Source organism: Diospyros lotus, chromosome 4, assembly GCF_014633365.1.
Source record: "Diospyros lotus cultivar Yz01 chromosome 4, ASM1463336v1, whole genome shotgun sequence".
In the NCBI taxonomy this organism is placed as follows: domain Eukaryota; kingdom Viridiplantae; phylum Streptophyta; class Magnoliopsida; order Ericales; family Ebenaceae; genus Diospyros; species Diospyros lotus.
Genome location: NC_068341.1, coordinates 39,086,597 through 39,111,991, shown reverse-complemented (window position 1 = coordinate 39,111,991; position 25,395 = coordinate 39,086,597). Strand labels below are relative to the sequence as shown.

The following is a 25,395-nucleotide window of genomic DNA, read 5'->3' as shown; positions in this document are numbered from 1 at the left end:
ATTATATGGATGACTCTCACATAATCATTATATTTGAGTTGGTATATCAACATTATTTAAGAGATCAAAACTCTAATATATATACATATATATTTATTTATGTAGCATGCTCAAAAGTTATTAAACATGTTTATTTTTCTTTTTATTTATTACAAAATACCATCTGTTTTAGAACTTTTTTTTCCCCTACGTCTTTTACCCGCAATGCCAACTTTTCAACCTTTATTTTGTTAAATAATGAAATATGCAAAACTAAATATTTAAATTATCTTAAAAAGGCAATTACATGATAGTTGAGAAAGCATCGTATTTATACATAATTGATTTTCTTTATTTGAAAAATAATGAAAATGGATGGAATGAAATAGAGTATTAAACAACAAATGAGAGAGAGTATAATGAAGTGAAGGGTAAACTTGAAATTTTATAAAATATTAAAGTTAATTTTAAAAAATAAGAAATAAATTTCCAATTTATTTTTCATTCTATGGAAATGCTCTTTCTACACTCAAAAAATTACTAGCATAATATTTACAACAAAAATTAGTAAAATTTTTATGCAAAATTAGTTGATAATTTTGTGAAGGAAAGAAATGACATTAGCTTCTTAATTATATCTATTTCGTGTACAAATAACATTATTGTTCATTATTTATTCTATCTAATTCTCTTGGACTTCGAGGGAGACAAAAAAAAAAAAAAAGGTCCTTGAAATAAAATAGATAATAAATGTTTTTATTGTTTCCATTCCATTCAGTTCTGTTACTGTTGCCATTTTCAAACAAATATTTCATTGTACTAATGATACTATATTATTTTACTAACCCAACATCACTAACTAATTATATCATGATATATGTGATATCATTTAGATTTTCCAGATACAATACGATGCTATTTCCAATGTTTTGTTTTCCATGGAAAAATTTCCCGGGAAACAGGTCCTTGTTTTACACAACTGAAACAGCCCCAAGCCCCAAATAGTAAAAGAAACAGACGCAGAAATCAGCAAACTTGCAGAAAATGAGGTGCTTCTATTTAAAATGACTTGGAAAATTGCATCACAACAGCCAAACTTCAGACAGAAAGTTAAGCAGCAACCATCAGAAGTAAAAAAACAAAAGATAGAAAGCAAACTACATAACTTGTTGACCTGCAGAAAGAGGCTGCCTTGGCATTCTGTTCCCTTAATAACCCCAAGGCTCATACATACTTATGCAATCTAATTGTTCATACATGCCACAGACATGGCAGGACCCTAGTAGTAACTTTCTCTGGCTCTTGCATGCAATCTGGTATTTTCACAAATAGGCCTGATTAAGGACTGGTTCATCAATCAGGCTCTTCTTGAAATAACCTTGTTTCTGAATCAATTTTCTGTTCCATCGATGGAGATTTGATTGGTGGAAGATGGTCCTGCAATATCATTCTCAATATAGATACCTTTCTGTTTGTCCAAGGAATTTGGTGAGGGCACTGGCGACTTTGAGAATGATCTAGAATGCGACCGAGATGGAACAGAAACGTGCGGCGTGGCCAGCATAACACCATGCAGTAATCCTGATGCAAACTTCTTCTTTGCATTTGGACTTGGAAGGTTGCTTCTTACTGCAAGTGTTCTCTTGTTGTTTGGAAGACAAGAGGGCTTCAGAAACTTTTGCCGGAGTGATACTGGAGTTCCAGCTGAACTTCCATCGGTCATTCTGTTCATCCTCTCGTTCTTTCTATCTTTCGTCTTGGGCCAAAGGAGCAGGCGTTTCAAATGCTTTGCGGCATGATTTAGAGAAGCTGGCTTTTTGTAGTTTGATTTCGATGCTTTGTTGTTTTCCATGGTTGAGTCATGTGTACTCGGTTCAGCTGATGAGCTTGACCCGGGACTGCTACTGTTATCTGATGCCTTTTCCATGCCTGTGTGTAGAAATATTTCTGTATCAGAGATCTTAAAAGAAGTTCCAGGACTTCCCATAGTTGTCATCCTTAAGTTGGAGGCTATGGTTTTTCTTGCTGTATCGTCCTGACAACTGAAGATTCCACCAGCCGAAATCAACTGTCTGGTCAGTGTGTCTGATGATGCAGAACTTGGCCGCTGCTTGAGGATATCAAGTGCCGTCATGCCATTTGAATCCCGGTTGTTCACATCAATTGAGCGGACACTCATCAGTTGCTCTACTAGATCAGAATGAATGTTGGCAGTAACAGCCAAATGAAGAGCAGTTCTACCGCCATTGTTTTTGGCATTTATGATGTCTTCTGTTTTGAACAGTTTTCCACATACTAACTGCTTCATTAGCTCAACTTGTTTATCCAATCTGCGGAAACTTGGAGCTTGAAAGCCCAACACAGCCATATGCAGGAAAGTTTCTCCAGCATTATTTCTTAGATAAATGGATGAGGGAGATGCAAGAATTAGAGCTTCAACCACAGCTAATTGGCCTCTGTGGGCAGCTACATGCAATGCTGTGTTTCCATGGTGGTCGGTGGAGTTGATGATATCAAAGGATGCTATAAGATCTTTCGCTACCTGCACGGACAACAAAATCAGTTATAACGGAAAATCTGATCAAGTTAGTCTTCTTCCTTTGGGAGAATAGCCAATGAGAATTCCGGATGTACAATCTCACAGATTTTGATGCTTTTATTTTTTAACATGGTATCATCCTGCAAAAAGTGAAGATGAATGAACTATATCTTCTCTAACAGACATCTATACAATTATGCAATATGACCATTTGCAAGACCATAACCTCAAATCAACACTACAACCTTCTCTTCGATTTGATTTTCAACCTAGAGTAGGCCCACCGAAGAACCCACTGAATAGTGAATATTGGTCAAAAATAAATATGACACCCTATATTTTCAAAAAAGGAGCATAGGCTAGGAAGGATGCAAGTGTCAACATAAAGACGGAACAGGACTTTAACTTATCGAATATCCAGGTAAACAACTATTTAGCTGATCCTAATACAACAACAGATGAATCAAATTCTTAGGATGGCCTCAAGACGCGTCTCATTTCATTCTCAATGTGCAGGAATTTCACATCTATTACTCCAACTGCACCAAAAATTAGCTCCTAAAGTCTAGTAGTAGATTCATTAGTAATATGACAGTGTTATGTAGAAACGGAATAGAACAAGCAGTATATGCGTTTGCAAAATAAAATCATAGTTGGCCGGTGCATAAACAGTGGGATGACCATCACCAGCTTCTTCAGATCCTAGTATACAAAAGGCATCCCAATGCTACCTGCTTTGCAATAGTCGGGGTGATGTATTTTTATTTTATACAGAGGCAATTTCCACATCTCGAACTAATGACCTTCCAGCCACAAAGGAGCAGCTCAGGGTTGCTTGCCCTCAAATACTACTACTACATTGGACCAAAATCATAACTAGGAAATATTGGAGAGCTTAATCATACAGCAAATTTAAGTAAAGAAACAGAGTGGGAATCTTAAAATTGGATGGTAATGAAAATCCCAATTTTTGATGTGCCATTGCCAAACAAAAACTGAGGATTTCAAGATTTTGAGGCCAAAGAGTGGAAGGGTGAAATTCCATGAACCACATGTTACAGGATCTCACCTCAGTCTGACCTCTGCTAGCTGCAGCATGCAAGATAGTTGATCCCTGAGTATCTCTATAAGCCAAAACATCAGAGCAATCAACAAGAAGCTCCTTCAAGATCTTCAAATTCCCTCCTCTTGCAGCAGCATGAACAGCTCTATTCATCATCTCCCACTTATAACCAGAAGGGATCTCTCCAATTTGCTCCTCCAACTCTACGCCATCGTCGCCGCCCAAAAACCTCGGCGACACTGCAAAATAAAAAATAAGCCTGAAAACCTCAGGATTCTTACTCCTGGCGGCGGCATAGAGTATATCAGTGACACCATATTCCCCTTCACCAAATATAAGCAGAGGGTCTCTCTCGAGCAGTTCCTGGATAAAACCCAAGTCCCCAGCAGAGGCTGCAGTGTACAAAAGCCACCCGCCATAGCCACCTTGGATGAGCGAGTTTTTGCCCCTCTTGGCTTCACACTCAGAAAAGAGCTTCCTGGCAACCTGAGAGCGGCACTGGGAGGAATCATCGAGCAGTTGATGGTCATCCCAGACTGTCTCAAGGCGCCGTATTCGCCGGAGAGAGGTGAGCTTGATGAGGTGATTGCCGTCGAGTCGGAGCAGCTCCCTGACCAAATCGTAGTGGCCATTGGCGGCTGCCCAATCTATCGGCGAAGCGTACCACCACTGGTCTCCGGTGCTTTCCCATCTCAGAGGGAAGTATGAAGGCGGCATTGGCAACCGCAATGGAGGATAGTCAAGTCACTTTGGATTGGGTTCTGAATCCGAAAGCAAATGGGGCAATGGCGCCGCTGGAATCTAATCTATTGCTCTGGGGGGAATTCAAGAAGGTGGTAAAGCGCACAATATTATCCTTACTTTGGAAAAGTAAACCACCAACTTGTTTGGATCCGGTTTCGGTCAGTTCGATTCAGTTAAATTCGGTTCAAGTAGATCCGAGACATACCTTTTTGAGGAAAAAAATATTCAGTCTACAGGAAAAGGGAGAAGACAACCCCACTCTGTCAAATCTTACAGAAAGCACTATTAGACAATTCAAAGTGGACTATTGCATCTGTATGTATATATATATATATATATATATAGGCACCACAGTCATCTCAAAATAGTTTTAAGGTATAGAGCTAGAGATAGAGAAGATGCCAAAACTTTTTATATTTTCTTTTTATCAATTTTGAAGACAACACACAATCATAAGCGTTTCTTGGTGTCTCAAATGCATGTTACAGATTTTTAGGGGTTTATTTTTTTTTATTTATTTTATTTACTCATTTATTTAATAAATTTTTCATGTATATTTTATGTCGAAAGTTTATTTTAACAAACACTACTTAAATAAATTTTATTTCTATGTTTCAAAATATCATTTTTTCAAAATTATCTGAACTTTAAATGAGTAAATAACATCATCCATTTATTAACTCATTGTCATTCCTTTACATTATAAATATACTGTTTTTAATGATTTTTATTTTTATCTCAAAATACTTTTTTTGCAATTAATTTTTAATGATTTTTACAACGAGCTACTATGTTGCTTACATCAAGTCGAGCAACAGTGGGTGGATGTGTGGGTCCCACTGCCCTCATAAGGTCCGTGCCTCCCTCTCAATTTGTCCATATCAAACAAATGTTATGTTGTATCAAACAAATGTTATGTTGTTAAAGAATGGTATATGTATAGCCAATGCCACCATTATCAAGTTTTGGATGAGAGAGCTCTGCAAGCTTTTTTGCTCACTGGAAAACACTGCTTCAGGCAGAGGCAGTCCAAGACCAAAACAGACAGAGACAGGCATGTGGGAAGTGGCCTTCAAACAAAACTTTTAATAAGCACTGCATTTGGCCTGCATGCCTGGTGGTGGTGGTGGTGGGTTGCATCCTCTTGCTTTAAGAGCAATTTTGCATTATTTGATGTCGACATCCTTCTGTCTCCACTACCTCTTTTTTCTTCTTCTTTCATGTGGGACAACACTGTTGACCTATTAAAAGACTATCTTTAATATACGAGACTCTGAAAGCTGGGAGAGAGTCATTTTCAATTTATAAAAAAAAAAATTTAAAAAATCATAGATAAAAATGAGTGAGAAAAATGGAATAATTGCAAATGGGATAGAGTTTGATGGAAGGAGTGGGAAGTTGGGTGGGAGGCAGGGAGATGTGGCTGTGGACCCAACTGAATAATTCAATGGGCTCTTGTGTTTTGCATGATGAAAGAGTATCAACATGTTGAACATTCACAATTCTCACATAAAATAATGACACCAAGAAAAGTCCCTAAAAGAACTTAATAATTATAAAATATAATGATCATGTCATTCTATATGAATATGAATTCTCTGTGCAAATGTCACTTATCCTGTAAATATATAACTTCCCTCTTCCTATCTCTATATGTGCACTTGCTTTGTCTTGCTGTTCCCAGTGACTTCCTACAAGGCTGGATAATTCCCCCAGAAGATATCAGTTATATGAATGAAACCAAGAGGTGCAGGTGGAACAGATGCAAATAGTAGGATCAATTCATGATTATGAATGATATCTAGACTTGCAATTTGAGAGTATAAGGATCAAATATTAACCAAAACAAGGTGAAAGGAAACAGGAACTTAGCTCTCCATTTGGCAGATACAGATTCTACCCACCAGTGACAACCTAGTCAGCTTTAAAGAAGTGACTTAAATAGAAAATATCTTGAACACTTCAAAAATATATAGTAAAATACCCCTGTTATCTGAAAGTTGTATCAAATTCTCTTCTATTCATTTTTATATTCAGTTTTATATCCTGACAAAGCTAACAGGCACATAATTTTGCCATCTTCCCTTTTTACATTATCAAATTTATATTTCTTCTTTTATATTCTCTGGCCAGCAACAGTCAACAGGTGAGCTCTCATAGGGGAGGCCGGGTTTTCAGCCCAAATATCAATATGGGTTAGGCGTGAATCCATATATAGGTTAGCTGAACCCAGATCTTCATTTTAGTTTGGTGAATCAAGACGTTGGTTTGTGAAAAATCCAAACACCCATTTGGTAGTGGTCACAGGGTAAAGATAAAGAAGAAAAAACTAAAGAAGAGGTCGTCAATCTTGTTGGTCAATGGTGCACCCAGATGATGGAGAAGAAACACCAGATTTGAGTTCAATCAAATCCAAATCTGAGAAGGATCAGATCTGGGTTCAATCCAACCTGAATCTAGAGGACCCAAAAAAAGAAGCATCACATTTGGGTTTGGGAGAAAAAAAGAAGTGAAGAAGACGATGATAATTGAGTCAGCTGGACAAAAGAGTTATTGTTGGAAGTATTGTCTGGCCAGCAGTGGAAGATTTTGTTCAACAAGGGAAAAGAACCTAGTAAAGAAAAAGAGGGAAAGGATGATATTTTGATCTTTTTACATTTGGATTCTCTAGTCCCTAGAACATAAGCCCAAGGGAAAATTAGACAAATTGATGCATACTAGGATTAAATTTGTATTCCATCTTCAAACATGTTGACATCAATACGTTTCTATTCAAAATTATAACAATAGTCAAATGGTAAGGAGAACTCAATATAACTTTCAAGAAGGGTAATTAGTATAGATTTCTGAAATATAAAAGATATTTGCCATTTAGGGAGCATTTGGTACGGGAGAAGTTTTTAAATTCCTAAAATTCATGATTCTTGGAAATGCTCATGGAAATCTTTGATTCTCAAGATTTATGCAATTCTATGTTTGGATAGATTTAAACATTCTCAGGAATGTTGAGTATTTTTTTCTGAGAATCTTATATTACTATGTTTGGTTTAAATGTAACATTCTTAAAAATTCATATTCTTTTTTCAAAATTATCTTTATTTAATTTTTTATTTAAAAATGATAATTTTTTTTTACTATATAAAATATTGGGACCACAATATCTTTAGAAAATAAAAAAATATTATTTTTTTACACATTATGTATATATATATATATGCATGTGTATATATATATACAATATATATACATAATATATATGTTTTTGTGAATATCTACTTTAATATATATAATATTTTATAATAAATAATATAAATATATTATAATATATTTTTATATTTAATATATAAATATATTATATATATATAATATGTTTGTATGAGGTTATAAAAAAATAAGAGTGTTTTAATTTTTTTATTTGTTAAAAACATTTCTAAGTCCATGAAAAACTTGAATTCCCAACCCCCATGAAAATCTTTTTGTGAAAAAATTACTTAAAAATCATTCTCGAGAATCCTATTTCTCAGGATTCTTTTTATAAAAAAGTTGTACCAAATATATAAATAGAAATTCCCAACCTAACATTCTTAAGAATCTTAAAATTTCTCCTGTACCAATCGGCCCTTAAGGTCTTAATAAGTAGTGCCAAGTGTAAATTTACCCTAGAACATAATTAAGAAACTAGTGGAGTAGACACCACGCCTCTTGCTAGTCAAGAATACACTCTCATCAATACCAAAACACTACTAAGCAGTAGCCAACCAAATACTTATTTTCCTGGCATAAAAAACAACTAATCAATTTATGAGATCATATCTTCTCTGTCATCACTTTCATTTATGACTAAACCACCAAAAGATCATAGCTCTAGCATTAATGACAGAGAAGCATCCCAAAAATAGTAAAACACAGAGCTTGCACAAGAAAATTTTCCAAGAAAAAATCATTGCTAAAAGCCTCTGATTAGTTTTTTGCCTTCATAGAATTATTTTCCTTGATCCTGGCTCGGTTGTCCAACTTAACAAAGCGCTTGAGATCTTCATACGGGAGAGTTTCAATGTTTTTCCTTCTTAACTCACTCAGTGCTGGGCGTTTGTCAAGAAGATGCCACAGCCATTCAGGGTACTCTGAGTCAGGCAAGATTTTGGGATCCACACCATCCTTGAGGATATTGGCACCAACAACTGTAGTGGACTTGACTTCTTTGCTTAGTGTTGATGCTTTTGGGGCATCAGCAGCTGCACCTCCTTTAGAGCCCTTCTTTGCCTTGCCACCCCCCGCAGCAAACATTCTGCGCCCTTCCACCCTGATTACCTCCTTCACAACACTTCTCATTTTGATGTGGTTCATTGCCATCTTGGTATCCCAGCAACAGAAATGCTAATGGCTAGAATGAAAAATCAGATGCATAAATAAGTACTTGGGCAGGAGAAAACATTGCTCTACACTTCTGCCATTATATATATTAGAGACTCTTGTGTATGATATGAATTATAAGAGCCTTACAAAAGATAAAACCAAAAATAAAAGTGATTAGCAAGCTAGAATTCATGTATGTGGGGGATTAAAGGTTGATATGTTGTTTTATTAGTTTCGGAAAGAAAAACTAGAGAATATGAAAGCTGGTTTTACTCCTACACATACAACTATCAAATACACAAGAACATTGGAAAGTTTATCATCAAAAAACATGCATATGAACATATGTTGTTTTATTAGTTTCAGAAAGAAAGACTAGAGAATATGAAAGTTAGTTTTACTCCTACATACAACTATCAAATACACAAGAACATTGGAAGCTTTTCCTACAAAATACATGAATATGAACATATGCAATTCTTCCCCAACAACTGAACAACATAAATTCCAATAAGCAGGTTGCTAGAAACAACTTGCCATTTCCATAAGACATACACAGTGTCAATAAGAGAAAGAAAAATTGAGAATCTGTAAACAGTCCTACTTATAAGTCCCATATTATTCACAAAAACTCTACTTTGACTTCTGACCAAATATATAATTATCTATACAAGCAACGAGAACTAGGGGGGCATGCAATGGGTGTTTGGGTGCTTTGGAAGGTGTTTTTCAAATTGTAACGACCCTAGGGTTTGGCTAGGGTTTAGGGAGTAAAATTGGTAAGAGTGTGGAAAAGAAAGAGCAGAAAGGGAGGGAGAGAAAGAACATAACAGAACAGAAAGAATTGAGGGAGAAGAGAGAAAGCCGAGGGAGAGCTAGGAGAATTAAGAGAGGGAAATGGAATTCAATTATCATTCAAAAGCTGCCATCCTCTAACTATTACAGCCTATTTATAGGCTTACAATTGAAGGTACTAACGATTATAACAGAAATACAAAGATAAAGGAAAACACGTAATATGTATGACTATTGTATCCTTGAGAATTCCTTGAGGTTGTGACAATCCCCTTTCCTTGAAAGGTTTCTTATCCCCAAGAAACTTATTCCAACCAAGCCATTGTTTCTTCATCCAATGCCTATCTTCATCATTTGGTTTCTCTTTCGCCTTTTCTTGTTATTATCTCCTATTTCCCTTTTCTTTTTCCTCAACAGTAATAGTCCTATGACTTACTGCAACACCAAGTCCAGTCATCCACCTCTTCCCTATTGCCATTGAAAATGGTTCCAATTGACCTGTCATCCCTGCAACCATATCATTTCCAATCATAGAGAAGAATCCCAACTTTTCTGTAGGCCAAAATTGAATTTGACACTGCAGTTCTCCAACTAATACCAAAGGATACAACCCTTCTCCAATATCCGAACTCCTAAACCATCTAGCAACAACCTCTTTTTCCATCATCTTTTGAACTGCATGGCTGTTCTCCTGTTTTGTCAGCTTCAATTGTACATACTCAGTCTCTTGCTTCTTTCTTTGATTAAAGTCCTCGTTGCAAGGCTGTCTTTCATTAGTGGCATGGAACTTATCTGCAACTCCATCCCTATCTTCCATTGCTACTTCATCAACTTCGATGTCAACTCCCTTAGAGCCATTGTAAACGTGTTCGGTATCAACTCCCTTAGTTATATGTGGTCTGTTACAAATTTGCGAGCTGCTCTTACGATAACTTCCCGATGGCAATCCATGCTTTCTGCAAATGGCTTCTAGTGCCAATTCTCGCAGCCTTGCTTTCTCCATCGCTTGTTCCACCGTAGTCAGGCAAAACATCTTCACACTAAGCCTTAGTGCATCGTTAAGACCAGTAATGAATTTGTTGAGCTTTACCTAGAGTTTTTCAATTGGAAGATCAGTGGAAACTATTAAACAGTTAGGGTTTTTTAAGCTAAAGTGTCATTAATGTAAATTTTGGGGTCTAACTATAAATTCCCTGTAGTTGTTAGTTTTAAACGGGTTCCACCTCCTCTATAAATAAGAGGGCAAGGCGGCAGTCGAGCATGATCTTCTTTTTTCTTTTCAAGTTCTTGGTTACTATTGTGAGTACCTTTGTTCTAGAGAAAGTGAGACTTGTGTATTGAGTTCTTGCGCTTTCTTGGAGTGAATAAGAGATTGTACTTGAGCAATAGGATTGTATGAGGGCTTGGGTTTTGTACTGATCAATTTCTTCTCAATAAAAGCTGCTCGATTGGGGTGTTGGACTACTGGATGTAGAGCCAATTAAATTGGCTTGAACCAAGATAAATCTACTGTGTCTCCTTTATGGTTTGATCTTTTCAATTCTGTTAATTTCTTTTTGCTATTCATTTTCTGTTCTTATAATTCCACTACATCTGTGAGTATTGGAGAGGGTTTATGAGAGGGTTTTTTCACCTAAGGGTATAATTCAAAACTCCTAAGGTTAACAATTTGGTATTAGAGCCACCCCTATGATCAAGAACCGCTTTCTTGCAAGGTTTCCTTATATTTCTTGTTGATTTAATCTACCTATTATTTACGATCATGGCTGCAACAAGAAATGATGTAGAGAAATTCACTGGCCATAATGATTTTGGCCTTTGGAGGATTAAAATGAAAGCTTTACTAGTGAACTTAGGATTGAATTCAGCCTTAGAAGAGGAAGAAAAATTACCTGAAACCCTCTCGGCAGACAAAAACAAGAAAGGTTAAAACAGAGGGAGGAAATAGATGAGAAGGCCTATAATACATCGATTCTTAGCCTTGGTGATAAACTGATAAGGTTTTAAGAGAACTATCCAAGATGATCACTGCCCTATCCCTATGGAATAGGTTAGAGACTCTATACCTAACCAAGACCCTTTCTACTTAGTTGTTCTTAAAAATCCCGCTTCTTCTCATTTAGAATGGGAGAAGGTCAGAAATTGCATGACCATATTGATGATTTTACAAAGCTGTGTTTGGACCTAGAGAACATAGATATTAAGTATGATGATGAGGACAAGGCCCTCGTCCTCTTGCACTCTTTACCTAAGACCTATGAGACCTTTGTTGACATACTAAAGCATGGTAGGGAAAACCTTTCATTAGATGATGTAATTGGAGCTTTAAACTCCAAGGAACTGCAACAAAAGGTAGAGGTCAAGAGTTCTCCAGGAGATGCCCTAGTAGCCAGGTCTAGGCCAGAAAAGGGGGATCAAAGAAATAGGGGCGGGGGAAGATCTAAGTCTAGAAATAGTAGGAGATCTGTTAGGTGTTTTTTGTGTCATGAAGAGGGTCATATTAAGAGGAATTGCCCAAACAAGAAAAAGGAATTTCAAGAAAAATCTAGCCCCGAATGTTCTAGCACCATGAGTGAATTCAGCTATGATAGTTCAGGAGTTCTATAGTTTTTTTCTTTCTAGGCATGCAGTAAAAGTAGCACAAGGCCTAGGTTTAGAATGCTCTTATCATAGGTAATATATATTTTCATATAGTCATGGTGGAGGGGTGGAATAGGTTTTGTCTAGGCAACAATTGAGGTCAAGGGAATTGGAGATGAGAGAATAAGATGCATGGTGGAGCTGTTCCAGATTATTAGAAGCTGTAAAATATGTCCCTGTTTTAATAGAAAGCCTAATGTCCTTAGGAATAATTAGATAGTGAGAATTGGAGTCCTAAGAGTTGCTAGGATCTCTTATAGAGATGGAAGCAACCCTCAAGAATAGAGGTTATGTGGTGCATGCTTGCAGGTTCTATGGATAAGCTGCAGCCACTAAGGATAGCCCATGATAAGTTAGGTTAGGGCATTTCTTGAGGATGGCTCACAATGGTGCATGCTTCTGCTTCAAAAGTCATACTAGAATGGCCAGAATTCACTGCCGATAATTGTCAGAATTACTCAATAGAGAGAATCGCCGAGGAACGATAGCTTTGATACCAAATGTTATGACCCTAGGGTTTGGCTAGGGTTTAGGAAGTAAATTGGTAAGAGCGTGGAAAGAAAGAGTAGAAAGGGAGGGAGAGAAAGAATAGAACAGAATTGAGGGAGAAGAGAGAGTTGAGGGAGAGCTAGGAGAATTAAGAGAGGGAAATGGAATTCAATTATCATTCAAAAGCTGCCATCCTCTAACTACTACAACCTATTTATAGGCTTACAATTGAAGGTGCTAACAATTATAACAGAAATACAAAGGCAAAGGAAAATATGTAATATGTATGACTATTGTATCCTTGGGAATTCCTTGAGGTCGTGACACAAAGTAAACCAAGATAGGCAATTTTCCTAAATTCCAAACCACAAACCACACACTATGTGCTCAAAACCACCCAACCCAAACCATAGCTTAGCAGTTTGGGTGGCTTAAAATAAGGTTCACCTCTTCAAAACATCCTATCATACTAGAAATTAGCAAGCTAATAATCAATAAAAAATAAACAATACAGCCTGACTATAATTGTTACTAAGCATTCACAATGAAAACGCATCAATGCTGTCATTTTCTTTTGTGTGTTTGTACATAACAGTGTGTTTGTTAGCAAAGGAAACAAACCCCAACAGTCTGAACCAAAACTCAAATAGCAGCCGAAAATATCAAAACAAGATATCGCAGAACAAAACATTGGCACTCGGCAAAAAAAAACCAGAATCAAACTAGTTATAAATCCCCCCAAAGCAATTAAGACCACAAACAAAACCAACAAGAAGTTACACAGAAGCCTCAAACCTCCAGCAGAAAGGACGGAACAGCAAAACGGCAAAGAAAATCAAAACAGACCAATGCCCAGTAAGAAAATCGACAGAGACACGAAAACAGTAAGCACTCAAATTGCACAGGAGCAAAGAAAAAATGAAGAATACGGCCTTGAAAGTTTGAAACCACCCCATTGAACAGATTTTGCATTGAATTTTTTACTGAAAAATGAAAAGATATGCATGTCCATCTGAGAATATAGCTATTCCAAAGAAAAAGCCATGAATCAAAGAAATATAGAGCAATAGGACTGACCAACGTCTTCAACTCAAAGGAAAAACCTAAACGGAACCCCCTGAAGCGCGAGAAGAAGAAACGAATCCCATACCAGTTTGTGTTCGTGAATCGACGGGAGCACCGAGCCACCGGGCGGCAAGGGGGAACGATAATAAGGGGACGGTCGGTCGGAGAGATAGAGAGGAGCTGTAAGCTGTGACGAAGGTAAACTTGAGAGAGGTAAGGGTTTGCAGAGGGGCCAAAGCCCTCGAATCAGATGGTGGATACAAGGACTGATACAGGTATGGTTGTCAAATGGGTGATGCTACAGAGCAATGGAAAAATGGAATTTTACGGGCTATGGGCCGAATTACAGTTGAAGTGAATTGGGTTGGGCCCAAACCTTAAAAGCCCAACTCCTTGCCACGTCATATTTGTGCAGCTGTTAGGGTTTTAGTTCTGTCTTCCAAGTTCCAAGCAAAAACCCTCTCCAATTTGGTTTCTTTCTTCTTCAGAGTTGTCCATTTCTGTCTCTGCAATTCGGTGAGAATGGGAAGCAGTCAAGCGGCAGTGTCGTTCCTGACGAACCTCACCAGGGCGGCGTTCGCCTTGGGCGTGGGGGCCACAGTCGTCAACGCTTCCCTCTACAACGTCGACGGCGGCCAGCGGGCGGTGCTCTTCGACCGATTCCGAGGCGTCATCGACGAGACCATCGGCGAAGGCACTCATTTCCTCATCCCGTGGCTCCAGAAGCCCTTCATCTTCGACATCCGGACCAGGCCCCACACCTTCTCCTCCATCTCCGGCACCAAGGATCTCCAGATGGTTAACCTAACCCTCCGCCTCCTCTCTCGACCGGAAGTCTCTCAGCTCCCCCGGATATTCCAAACCCTGGGCCTCGAGTACGACGAGAAGGTCCTTCCTTCAATCGGTAACGAAGTCCTTAAGGCCGTCGTCGCCCAGTTCAACGCCGATCAGCTCCTCACCGAGCGTCCTCACGTCTCTGCTTTGGTCCGGGAGAGTCTCATTCGCCGTGCGAAGGACTTCAACATCGTGCTTGACGACGTGGCTATTACGCACCTGTCGTATGGGTCTGAGTTCTCCAAGGCCGTGGAGCAGAAGCAGGTGGCGCAGCAGGAGGCGGAGCGGTCCAAGTTTGTGGTGGCCAAGGCTGAGCAGGAGCGGCGGGCTGCGATTATCAGGGCCGAGGGAGAGAGCGAGTCCGCGAAGTTGATTTCGGACGCCACGTCGGCGGTTGGAATGGGGTTGATCGAGCTCAGGAGGATTGAGGCTTCTAGGGAGGTGGCGGCAACTTTGTCCAAGACGCCGAATGTTGTTTACCTGCCTAGTGGAAACAATATGTTACTGGGTTTGAATCCTTCCATGGTTGGCCGCTAAAGAAAGGTGAGCTCAACGATCGTATTGTTCACTGTAATAGTTTCACCGTGCACGAATGCTTGCGACACTTAAAACCACCTTTTCTGGTGCCTCTGTGAGTGGCTACGAGACTCTTTTCTTCAATTTATAAGCTAGAGACAAAGAGAGAGTTAGAGAACACTCTCGTATTCTCTTGAATTTGGTTAATTACACCAAAGGAGAATATTTTTCTTTATAGTTCTTTTTTTTTTCAATGAATGAGTTAGGTCAATTTGATCGTGCTGTCGCAATGCATTTTCTAAAGTGCCGAAACTTTTAACTATTCTAGATGGTTATTTTATACAACATATAAAGCCTTAATCCCACAATGTCGGTTTGGCTACCAGAATTCTAGCTCACCAATCATTTTTTATCTTTGGCTCTACATGTTTATTTTTAATAATAAATTTGTATATTTCATGCTTATCAAATGTGCACATAGTTAGTTTAGAGCGGTGGCATGCGCATACCTACCTGGTGGAGTGGCGCCTATCATGATATAATTCACGCAGTGTCCGTGCAACATGCACACACAAGATGATTTGACAACTTGTAATGTTTTTTTATTTTTATTTTCATTTGAAGTGTTGCCATCCTTGATGACTCTTTGATTAAGGGGACTTCAACTTGTTTCTCAAAAATCATTAAATTTGACACCGTCCTAGCAAATTTTATCCCCAATTCTCTTTTACTTAATGAGAAACTATTTATAAGTCTTTGTAAAAAGGTTGGTATTTGATCTGCTAGAATTTCTTCAATTTGTCACTTTTATACCTTGGCTATTAAAGTTTGCCTAGTTTGCAGAGGGTCTTTTCTGTCTGGTTGATACGACTTGAGATAATTAACATGAAAGATTGGATGGATCTTCATCCAAGATGCAGGGTCATATTAAATGCACATTTGCTAATTGTCCTTTCTATTATTACTTATTCCTTATGCTTACTTATGGATTGTGACCTTGCTTTTGTTAAAATTTACAATTACTCTATCTCCAGCCTTGATGTTTAGTGGTTGCTTGTCTTCATTTGCCCATTTCTTCATCTTGTTAGCTGTTTTGATGATGTGAGCTTGAATTATGTCCACACCCTTGTGCGCCAGTCTCTTGCAAATTAAAAAGCTCTTGGGGAGCTTTCTTGCATTCCATTGTATGGGGCAGCAAGAGCTTTCTTGAATAAGTTAACATCCCTCCATTTTGGGGGGCAGCAATGGCTAGTGGCCAATTATAACCTCAAAAGCATATTTCTATGTCAATTTACTATTTTTGGGCATTAAAACTTTGTTTAGCAATATTAAGTACTATGCTTAATTTCATTAGTTTGAACTTTGAATTGACAGTGTGAATTGATAGTGTTACATAGATTCTCTTTCAACATGAATGGCATTTTCTATGTGAAGCTCCCTTTTAAGTCCTTCCATGATTGGATGTGACATTGTCTCTGTTGCATCTCCTCACACTTGATATGCTGGCATGCCACCAGAGCCAGCATAGCATCCTATATGAACAGTCATCATTGTCAGTTTGCGGTCTTTGACTTATGTGGCACTGAAGTATTGCTTTATGTCAAAGAGTAAGATGTCAATTCGCCTAGTATCCCAGGCACCTCTATCACATTCATGTCAGTTGCCTCATCATACATTGTCTTCACCTGTGTTGGTGCCTCCCAAGGCACCCCATAATTGTGCTATAGACTTGTCACAAAATTAACTTCAAAAACACTATTAAAGTGTTTTTGCATGTTGGCACAATTCTAGCATCTTCCAATTCTTGCTATGGACTTTTCAGCTCTAGTTGAAACGCTTTCTTGTCTAGGGCATATTTTGCTCTAGCAACTTTGACTGTCTTGTTAGCTTTTCAGTGCTTTAAATCATGTAGGGCCTATTCTCTTTACTATTTTTAGGTCATTTTCAGTTTTCAATTTTTTGAAACGGTGAAAACGTGTTTACTTTGCTGTTTTCAAAAACAAGGAAAAATTTTATAAAGGAAACCCAAAATGCCAAAAAGTCATTTTGGCTGTTTCGAGCCAAAACAAGTGCAAAATCTGAAAATGCGGAAAATGGCCTTTCGACCGATCTCACGTCCCAATCTCGCACAACAGCAACCGTTCTCTTCCTTCTCTCTTCTCTTCTTCCTTCTCTCTTCTTCTGACCAGCGGTGGTTGCCAGCAACCGTTGGTGGCAGTGTTTGTGGCTGGTTTAGGCTATTAATTGAATAAAATATCATAAAATAATTTTTCTCAAAATTCTAAAGTAAACATGTTTTCCAGTTTTCTGTTTTGAGAAATAGTTTTTCAGAATGATAAAAAGAATGCATTTTCAAAAATCTCAAAACACAAAACTGAAAATGAATTCAAAACTTAAAATTGAAAACTGAAATGCGAAGAGAACACCACCGTAGCTTTCCTCTGGTTACTAGGTTATATTTACAAATCCATTCCCTTGACTATCTAAGGCCTCGATTCATTGGGCTTGGATGATCATCTTGACATGGTAGGATTTGTTGTTGTGACACGAAATGTAATACGCTAAGACATCGTAAATAATAATCGTAATTTTGGTATTTTAAGACCTTAGAGAAATTATTAGAATTTTAGTGTTTATCGGTAAATTTAATAGGGTAAGGTATATTTATTTATATTGTAATTAAATTTACTTATATTGCATAAAGTATATAGTTTAAATAGTTAAATTCATATTGTATAAGGTACAGTTAAAAAATATATCAGAAATTATATTATGTATTAAATTGGGATTTTTCTTATAATATACTATTATATAAATATATATGTATATTGTATATGATAAATTTGTATATATGCATGTATGTATTATATATATATAAAAAAAAATCAGAAAATCAGCAAAATCAGGAGCAGGCGCGATGGCCATGCTCTAGTCGTGCCTGCAACAAGCCATCAGAGGGTGAGGGGCGGCATTAATGTCGCTATGGCCGACGGGATGGTCGTCTAGGACACGTGGGTGCCTTGATGGGACAGCTCGCGGCGGATTTTGGCTATAAATAGCCGCGTTCGAGCAGCCCCATTTCATCGAAAATTTTACTTCATAGATTGGGAGATTAGGGCAGTGTTTGGGAGAGTGGTGAGTGGGATTCGTATCCTTGTGTCATGGGCAAGTTTTTTGGAGCATTTGGTGGCCAACAAAGCAAAGGAAATGGGGAATCGAAGCCTCATCGAAAAATCGCGCGGTTGCCGGAGCCGAGCCTTCAAATGCCAAATCAAGGTATTTTTGTTATTTTTTTCTAAATTCTAAGGCTATATTCGGGTTCGGGGGGTTGGAAATAGGGGGAAAGGAAGCTTCTTTTGAAGCTTGGAGGCTTGGCAGGGTCGCTGACGGTGAATTGGCCGTTGAAGAAGACGACCCAGGGGGTGGTCGGGCACGTGGGCCACACGCGCACGCTAGGTAGGAAAGAAATAAAAAAGAAAAGAAAAGAAAAGAAGAAAAATAAAAGAAAATAAGAAAAGTTTTGCAAAAAATTTTTGAAAAAATTCCCAAAAAACTAGAATCTCGTTTATGCCTTATTTTGGGAAATTTTTTTGAAAAATACTAAATTAATTATTTATTTAAGTGATTTTGTTAATATGGAAATAAGGAAAAAATAGGAATTTTATATGAAAAATTACAAGAAAATTCCATAAGGCTAGAAATATCATTTTAAGAATATTAGTGAAGAGAAATTGGGTTATATGAGGGTTTAGATATTTATCATGAATTTCTGAGAAAATAAAACTTAGAAAATAAGGAGAAATTGTGGAAATTATGAAAATTATGAGAAAAATAGTAAATTGATATCCTGGAATAAATTTAATGTTTTAGGAATCCTTGGGGTGCGAGGATTGGGAAATAGCTCGTTTGACACATTAATTGAGGTCGTCACGCTTATCGAGGCAACTTAATTGAGAAAAGTAAGTATATTGTTACAAGTTTAGTACGGTTATAAATGGTTATATTTAAACCCGATTTTTGGGAATGCTTTCATCATATTGTGATGCTTTGATATGTATTCATCACGTAGATTGCACACATGACATGCTATGAAATGCATATGTACACGTTGATATCATTGATCACATGCATCGTGGCCGTAGGGAGTGCGAACTAGCATCGTTACTGTATCAAGGGTGCCCCCATACACCCCGGCTTTGAAAGAGGCGGCCGTAAAAATGGTAGGTAGTATGAAGGGTGTAGTTGACACCTACGATGAGTAAGACATTGCATACACATGTTAAAGCATCTTGTACCCTTACTTAGATGGTTCATCATTTAATTTGGGTTTTTGCCCCTGGAATATATTCAACGTTCCAGTCAGAACTTGCAGTGATGGTACGGAAGTCAAAGATGTGTAACGACATGAGTCGTCGAAGAATGAGCAAGTGTACCATGTTATGTTTCAAGTATTATGTACGTTAAAATTATCTTTATAAACTTATGTATCATGGGAACTTTGTAACAAGTACTATGTTCGGTTATCTATGTATAAGATGCTATGATCAGGTTCGATTTTAGCTTCCACTTTATGTGATACTGTTTAAACCTAGTGTGTGAACTGTTTCGCCTAGCACTAGATAGGTTTAAGGGAATTTCGGAAATAAATAAATTTTGCCGTGAAAAAAAAAATAAGTCTCAAATTTCCTAGGTTATAACACGCCCTAGGTAAGTGGGGGTGTTACATGAAATATGTCTGAAGTTGTAGTCTTGTGGAATCAAGTTGAAGTTACTGAAATATGAGTTGCAAATAAGTTATAGGCCACTAAGGTCATTATGGCTCCTATATTGTCATAAGCTGAAGCTTGCAATTATTCTCATGTGGCGCTGTCATTACCCTAGGGTTTCAACAGAGAAATTAGGGCCAATTGTAGGAAGAATTAGGGAAGAATTGGACAAAGAGTGGGAGAATTAGAGAGAATCAGAAGGGAAAGATAGGAAGAGAGGCTGAAGGGAAGAGAAGACAAGTCCGAGAGCGAGGGAGATAATTTGGGAGAGAGGAGAACAAATGTTTCAATTCATATTTTCCATATTCCCCACAGCAACAGCTTAGTAGCTTAATATAGCTACCACCACAGCTTGCAATCAGCCTATTGGTTATTCCTCTTAACAATATTAACAGCTCCTCTAAACCACCTAACTTGCATTTAACAGCCTATTGTTACAACCAACTGTTAACCCTACTGTCTACTATTACAACCATCCATACTAACTATCTAACTACTGTAGGGTCCTAACAGGCACTTCAATTATCTTTCATTCTGTTGGTTTGGCTACTTTAGAATTTTTCACTCTCCTGAGTTTTGTTGTGTAAGCTTGAGACAAAAAGAGAGAATGATCTTGTCTTTTCAAGAACCTAGGTTGATAACAAATAAGAAGGGTACCTCCATTTGTAGGTTCCTTCTTTATTGAGCAGTTTAGATTAATTTGACCCTCCGGTTACAACTTACAAAGGATTACCTAAAGTGGCCGAGGTAAGTATCCAATGAGTAGTTTGGATTAATTTGATCCTCTGGTTATAACATAAGATATATATATATATATATATACTTCATTATTTTCTAGTGTACTCTTAAGGCTTTGCTTGGGAGATAGTTAGTAATGGACTGGAAATGAGTGGAATGGAATGAAATTTTTTTCTCCTTGTTTGGGAGAGTATGAGATGGAAAGTTATGTAAATTGTTTCTTCTTATTTTGGAGAGCAATAGAAATGTATGGAATGGAAGGATATTGAATGACCATTAACACCCTTTTAATAGAAAGATAAGAGTGTTATTAAGTCAAAGGCAAACTTGAACTTTTAAAACACTATTAAGGTTGAGATTGTCAATACACAAAATTAAGTTTTCCTTCTATTTCATTCCATTCCATTCATTCTTTGCCAATTTGCGAGAGACAAAAAAATAGGCTTTGAATTCCATTTCTTTCCATAACTCGTCTCTCCCAAGTGAGGAGAATGCTCCAGTATCCATTTCTATTCCATCCCCATCCCAGATGCCCTGTAAGTTAGTTTACAATTGTCTCTCTCGATGCTTTCAGTGGCATAGTGCCTGGCATGTGTGCCTCCACCAAGTACTCTAGGTTTGATTCAAGTGATAATTTGGTGACCTGTCCATTTTGCCTAACATACATATGTATCCTGTCTAGGTTGAAAGATCTCTGGAGTAGGCTGTTAACATCGTTCTAGTCCCATTTTTGCTGCAACCTTAATCGATGTGCAATTTGATGAATTGGATTCTGATTGTGAGTTCGTGTTTCTGCTTATTGTGAATTGAGCAGAGAACAGCTCTAGATTGTGTTTTTATATTCTCTACTTCATTATATTATGTACATGTCATTCTTAGCAAAAACTGAATGCATAAATAGTGTATAAAATGGTATAGAAACATAAAACATGAATAGCATTTCCTTGTCATAATATATCTATATGGAATTGTGTTGAGCCAACTCTCTCATATTAATTAAGTTTTGATGATTAACAAAAAGAGAATTTTTAATATACAAATTATAATATTTTTAGTGATTAACAAAAAGAGTATTTTTCTTAAATATTTTAATTATAATATCGAATTATTTTTTATTAATTTATAAAATATTTTTTTATGTATTACCAAAAATATTATTTTCTGTTGAAAATATTTCTAAATATATTTTAGATTAATTTATAAAATATTTTCATAGCATATGCATTATTAAAAATATTATTTTCTATTAAAAATATTTTTTAAATATATTTTAGATTAATTTATATAATATTTTTATAGCATATGTATCTTAAAAAATATTTTAACAACTAGGTGCATGGCTTGAATTTGAACCCAAGACCTCCACTTAGTCCTTACCTTCCCTTGCCAACTAATCTATAAGCTTCTTTAGTCACATGTGTGCACATATTAAATTTAAGCTATACTAAACTTTTTTGCCTATAACAGTCAGACTTTTTACCGTTGGAAAAGTGCTCAAAATGCTTATAAATACCTCCCAAACACATTTTTTGAATATCCAAGTGCTTCCATTGCATATCCAAAGCACTCGAAAGCTCTCAAATGCTCTCAAGCAAAGCATCCAAGCAATCCAAGGCTCTCGAAGCATTATTGCACATCCACCGAATAGCCACAAGGCAAAAGGAGAAAAATTCTTCAAGTCTTTTTCGATAAATCTGAACTTTCTCCATTTGAGGTTATAAATTTATTTATTTATTTAAATATTATTGTGTTGTATAATTTGTTCTTAATTGCTCATTTGTGTCCAAGTGTGGACAAATTATTTGTAACATTTAAATTACCATTGTAAATTGTATAAGTTTTCTAGAATCATTAAAATCTAGGTGAATCTAGTTTCCAAGGTAAGTTAGGAAGAAAACCTTGGTGTAGTGGTTACTTAGAACCTATTGTAATTTAGGTTTGTGTCTAGTTTTTAAGGTGAGCTAATGTGAAAATTTTGGTGATTTTGATTTAGTGGAATCCCAAGGGTGGTTAGAACTTGGAAGAGTGGATTAGGTGTGTGTGGAAATACCGAATCACTATAAATTGTGTTGTGCCTCGTATTTTTTATTCTTGTTATATTTTGTGGCTTGTATTAATTATTAATCTCAAATATAATTTATTATATTTATCAAATATATATTTTTAAATAATTATTAATCAAGAATATTTATTAAAAGGGAGAAAATTTTCAATTACTCAATTCACCCCCCCCCCCCCCCCCCCCCCCCCCTTGAGTAGCCTAAGGGACCAACAAATTGTACTGCTTTCTTTTTTGTCACTGTCCCCCCCCCCTTCATAGAAGTGGATTCAACCATGTGATGAAGAAGGTGGGGTTGTGGATCAATCAATGAAAAGGATTTGGGTTTGACAGTTTGAACTCATTGCCTTGGTGGTGCAATTGAATTTTAGGGACCTGTATCATATTATAAGTGGGTAATAATTTCTTCTTCCATTTGTAGTAGGTGCTTGCATCCATCGTATTAAATCTCTCGTTCATGATTGACATTTACAAAAATTTTGAAATAGATTTAGCACATATAATGTATGAATATGAGTTATACACATTAAACTATGCGGCATTCTCCTAATGCTGTTGATTTTATCAGGATTGATTCTACTGATTGTTGGAGGTTTAGGAATTTTTTTATGCTTTATTTTTAATTTTTTTTTGTCCTGGAAAATCTTTTTATAAGTCAGATCTTTTGCTGAAGATTGGTGTCTTTGATATATAGAAACAGTGAAATGGGTGTTGTATCTGATATGAATTCTGCATGTCAAATTGCAGTGCCCCCCTGTATCATATTATAAGTGGGTAATAATTTCTTCTTCCATTTGTAGTAGGTGCCTGCATCCATCGTGTTAAATCTCTCGTTCATGATTGACATTTACAAAAATTTTGAAATAGATTTAGCACATATAATGTATGAATATGAGTTATACACATTAAACTATGCGGCATTCTCCTGATGCTGTTGATTTTATCGGATTGATTCTACTGATTGTTGGAGGTTTAGGAATTTTTTTATGCTTTATTTTTTATTTTTTTTGGTCCTGGAAAATCTTTTTATAAGTCAGATCTTTTGCTGAAGATTGGTGTATGAATTCCGCATGTCAAATTGCAGTGCCCCCCCCCCCCCCCCCCCCCCCCCCCCCCCCGCCGGCACGGGGCACTGCACACACACTCAATTGGTGTTGATTTGGTTGATGCCAAGTCTAATTGATTGTTGATTTTTAGGATTACTTTTTCTTTTTATCTCCATCTTTTCTTTTCATTTTCTTTTGTTATTGTGCGGATGTTTTATATGAACTGGATGGTAATCAATATATTATGAGATTCCAATAGTTAATAATCTTGTGACTTTTGGCTCATATATTTTTAGTGAATGCTCTTTTGAGAACTTACATGCTTATGCGATTCTGGTGCACTAGAATGCATTGAATCATTGATGCAATAGTGTTAATTTTGTAGGTTAAATCTGTTTAAATCAATGATTTGAACTGTCTTAATTGATTTAGTTCGTCTTTTAAGATTTTGGTGGTATATGGGTATGTATAGCAAATGAAATATATTTGGACTTTTTGTGTGTGCATTTTCCCATGTGTTTTTTTCCTCATTTTCCCTATCCTTTTTTGTCTTGTGTGCGTATAGGTTGACATCTTTGTGGTGTTAATTCTTCTTCTAGGATAGATAAAAAAAAAAAAGCCACTTCTGCTTTTGATTGTATTATGTAATTAAATCAATTGGAGTGTATCACTAGTTGTGCATATTTTGGTCATATAAGTATTCACAGCTAGCAATATACTGATGTATGGCTCAGTTATTCTCATTAAAAGTCATTTACTTTCTAACTTCAGCAACTGGGCTGTATTTTGAGCATAGTTACATGTGGTACATTCTGTGTCATGGTGTGGGTTATGTTATTATCATGCTAATCTTGTTGGACGAAGGGGATAGGCTTATTGCTTGGTTTCTTATTTTGGGTAGTGGTACACATTTTATGGTTGTACTTGGGTCAAAATTAGTTGGATTGATACTGTACTATTATAAAAGCTAGTTTGTTTAGTTTTGTTTTGAATTCTTTTTTTGCTATTGTACAACTTATGCATTGAATAATACAATGCAAAGGGATTTAGGTTGACTATAATTCACAATACAATAGAATATTCAAGTGAAGTAGGCAAGCTTTCTTTTCTTTATTTCTTCCCCGGTTTTGAATTGTTTTAACTGATTTCATGCATTGGTTGGTACTCTGAAGAACCACGATGTGGAATGTAGTGCAATCCAGATCGTGGTTCTAGAGGGGGAGGAGTGAACCTGGTTACTACTATATTATGGTTTTGAGTTGGTTAATGTGTAATGAGACATTTTTGGACATGAGCTAGTCTACGATGTTTGAAACAATCACAATGCCCCCCACCCTCACCCTCACCCTCCCTCCCATTCTTCATTTGTCGTTTCAGCTTTTTGTTAGGTTGTGCCATGCTGTCTTTGTGGCTGACTCCGTTTTCAGTCTCTCCCCGCATCCTTGATTCTTACTTCTTGTCTTTGATCACACAGGGCTGCTTGTTATAACTAAGACCTGTTGTTACAGAACCGAGGGCGAGCGGTCTCATCTTTTTCGCGCGTCGGCTGGCTGGAATTCCAAGCTTTTGGGAGGGGGGGGAGGCCATCTTCTTTGGTGGTTTTGTCATGTTTTTTTTAGAACAAAACATGTTGATAATAGCCCCATTGTTGGAGACTGACCATATCCATCCCACGAACTTTTCATCTTATTCTTGTGAAGAAGGGAGAACTTTATCAGAGTCGAATAATAAATTTTCAGGTTATTCGTTTCCAATTTTAAATCTCG

At 36.9% G+C, this 25,395-nt stretch overlaps 3 protein-coding genes across 5 annotated transcripts; 1 reads left to right on the top strand and 2 right to left on the bottom strand.

Annotated features, from left to right (window-relative positions):
- Nucleotides 1-1,074: 1,074 nt before the first annotated feature.
- LOC127800739 (uncharacterized) lies at nucleotides 1,075-4,604 on the bottom strand. Its single transcript, XM_052335525.1, has 2 exons — nucleotides 3,588-4,604; nucleotides 1,075-2,521 (listed from the first exon to the last, which is right to left on the bottom strand). Exons 1-2 carry the CDS (start codon nucleotides 4,296-4,298, stop codon nucleotides 1,370-1,372), a joined length of 1,863 nt encoding a protein of 620 aa, XP_052191485.1. The 5' UTR covers nucleotides 4,299-4,604; the 3' UTR covers nucleotides 1,075-1,369.
- Nucleotides 4,605-8,071: 3,467 nt separating this feature from the next.
- Nucleotides 8,072-13,952, bottom strand: LOC127800694 (54S ribosomal protein L37, mitochondrial). Of its 2 annotated transcripts, none has more exons than XM_052335457.1 (2): nucleotides 13,683-13,952; nucleotides 8,072-8,709 (listed from the first exon to the last, which is right to left on the bottom strand). In XM_052335457.1, the coding sequence occupies exon 2, from the start codon at nucleotides 8,676-8,678 to the stop codon at nucleotides 8,286-8,288; it is 393 nt and encodes a 130-aa protein (XP_052191417.1). In that variant the 5' UTR covers nucleotides 8,679-8,709; nucleotides 13,683-13,952; the 3' UTR covers nucleotides 8,072-8,285. The 2 variants fall into 2 exon arrangements, with proteins under 2 accessions (XP_052191417.1, XP_052191416.1); XM_052335456.1 differs by having other exon boundaries at nucleotides 13,756-13,950.
- Nucleotides 13,953-14,100: 148 nt separating this feature from the next.
- Nucleotides 14,101-25,390, top strand: LOC127800693 (prohibitin-3, mitochondrial-like). 2 transcript variants are annotated; one of them, XM_052335455.1, is made up of 2 exons: nucleotides 14,101-15,047; nucleotides 25,138-25,390. In XM_052335455.1, exon 1 carries the CDS (start codon nucleotides 14,193-14,195, stop codon nucleotides 15,039-15,041), a length of 849 nt encoding a protein of 282 aa, XP_052191415.1. In that variant the 5' UTR covers nucleotides 14,101-14,192; the 3' UTR covers nucleotides 15,042-15,047; nucleotides 25,138-25,390. The 2 variants fall into 2 exon arrangements, with proteins under 2 accessions (XP_052191415.1, XP_052191413.1); XM_052335453.1 differs by having other exon boundaries at nucleotides 14,102-15,047; nucleotides 25,104-25,390.
- The last annotated feature ends 5 nt before the right edge of the window (nucleotides 25,391-25,395 follow it).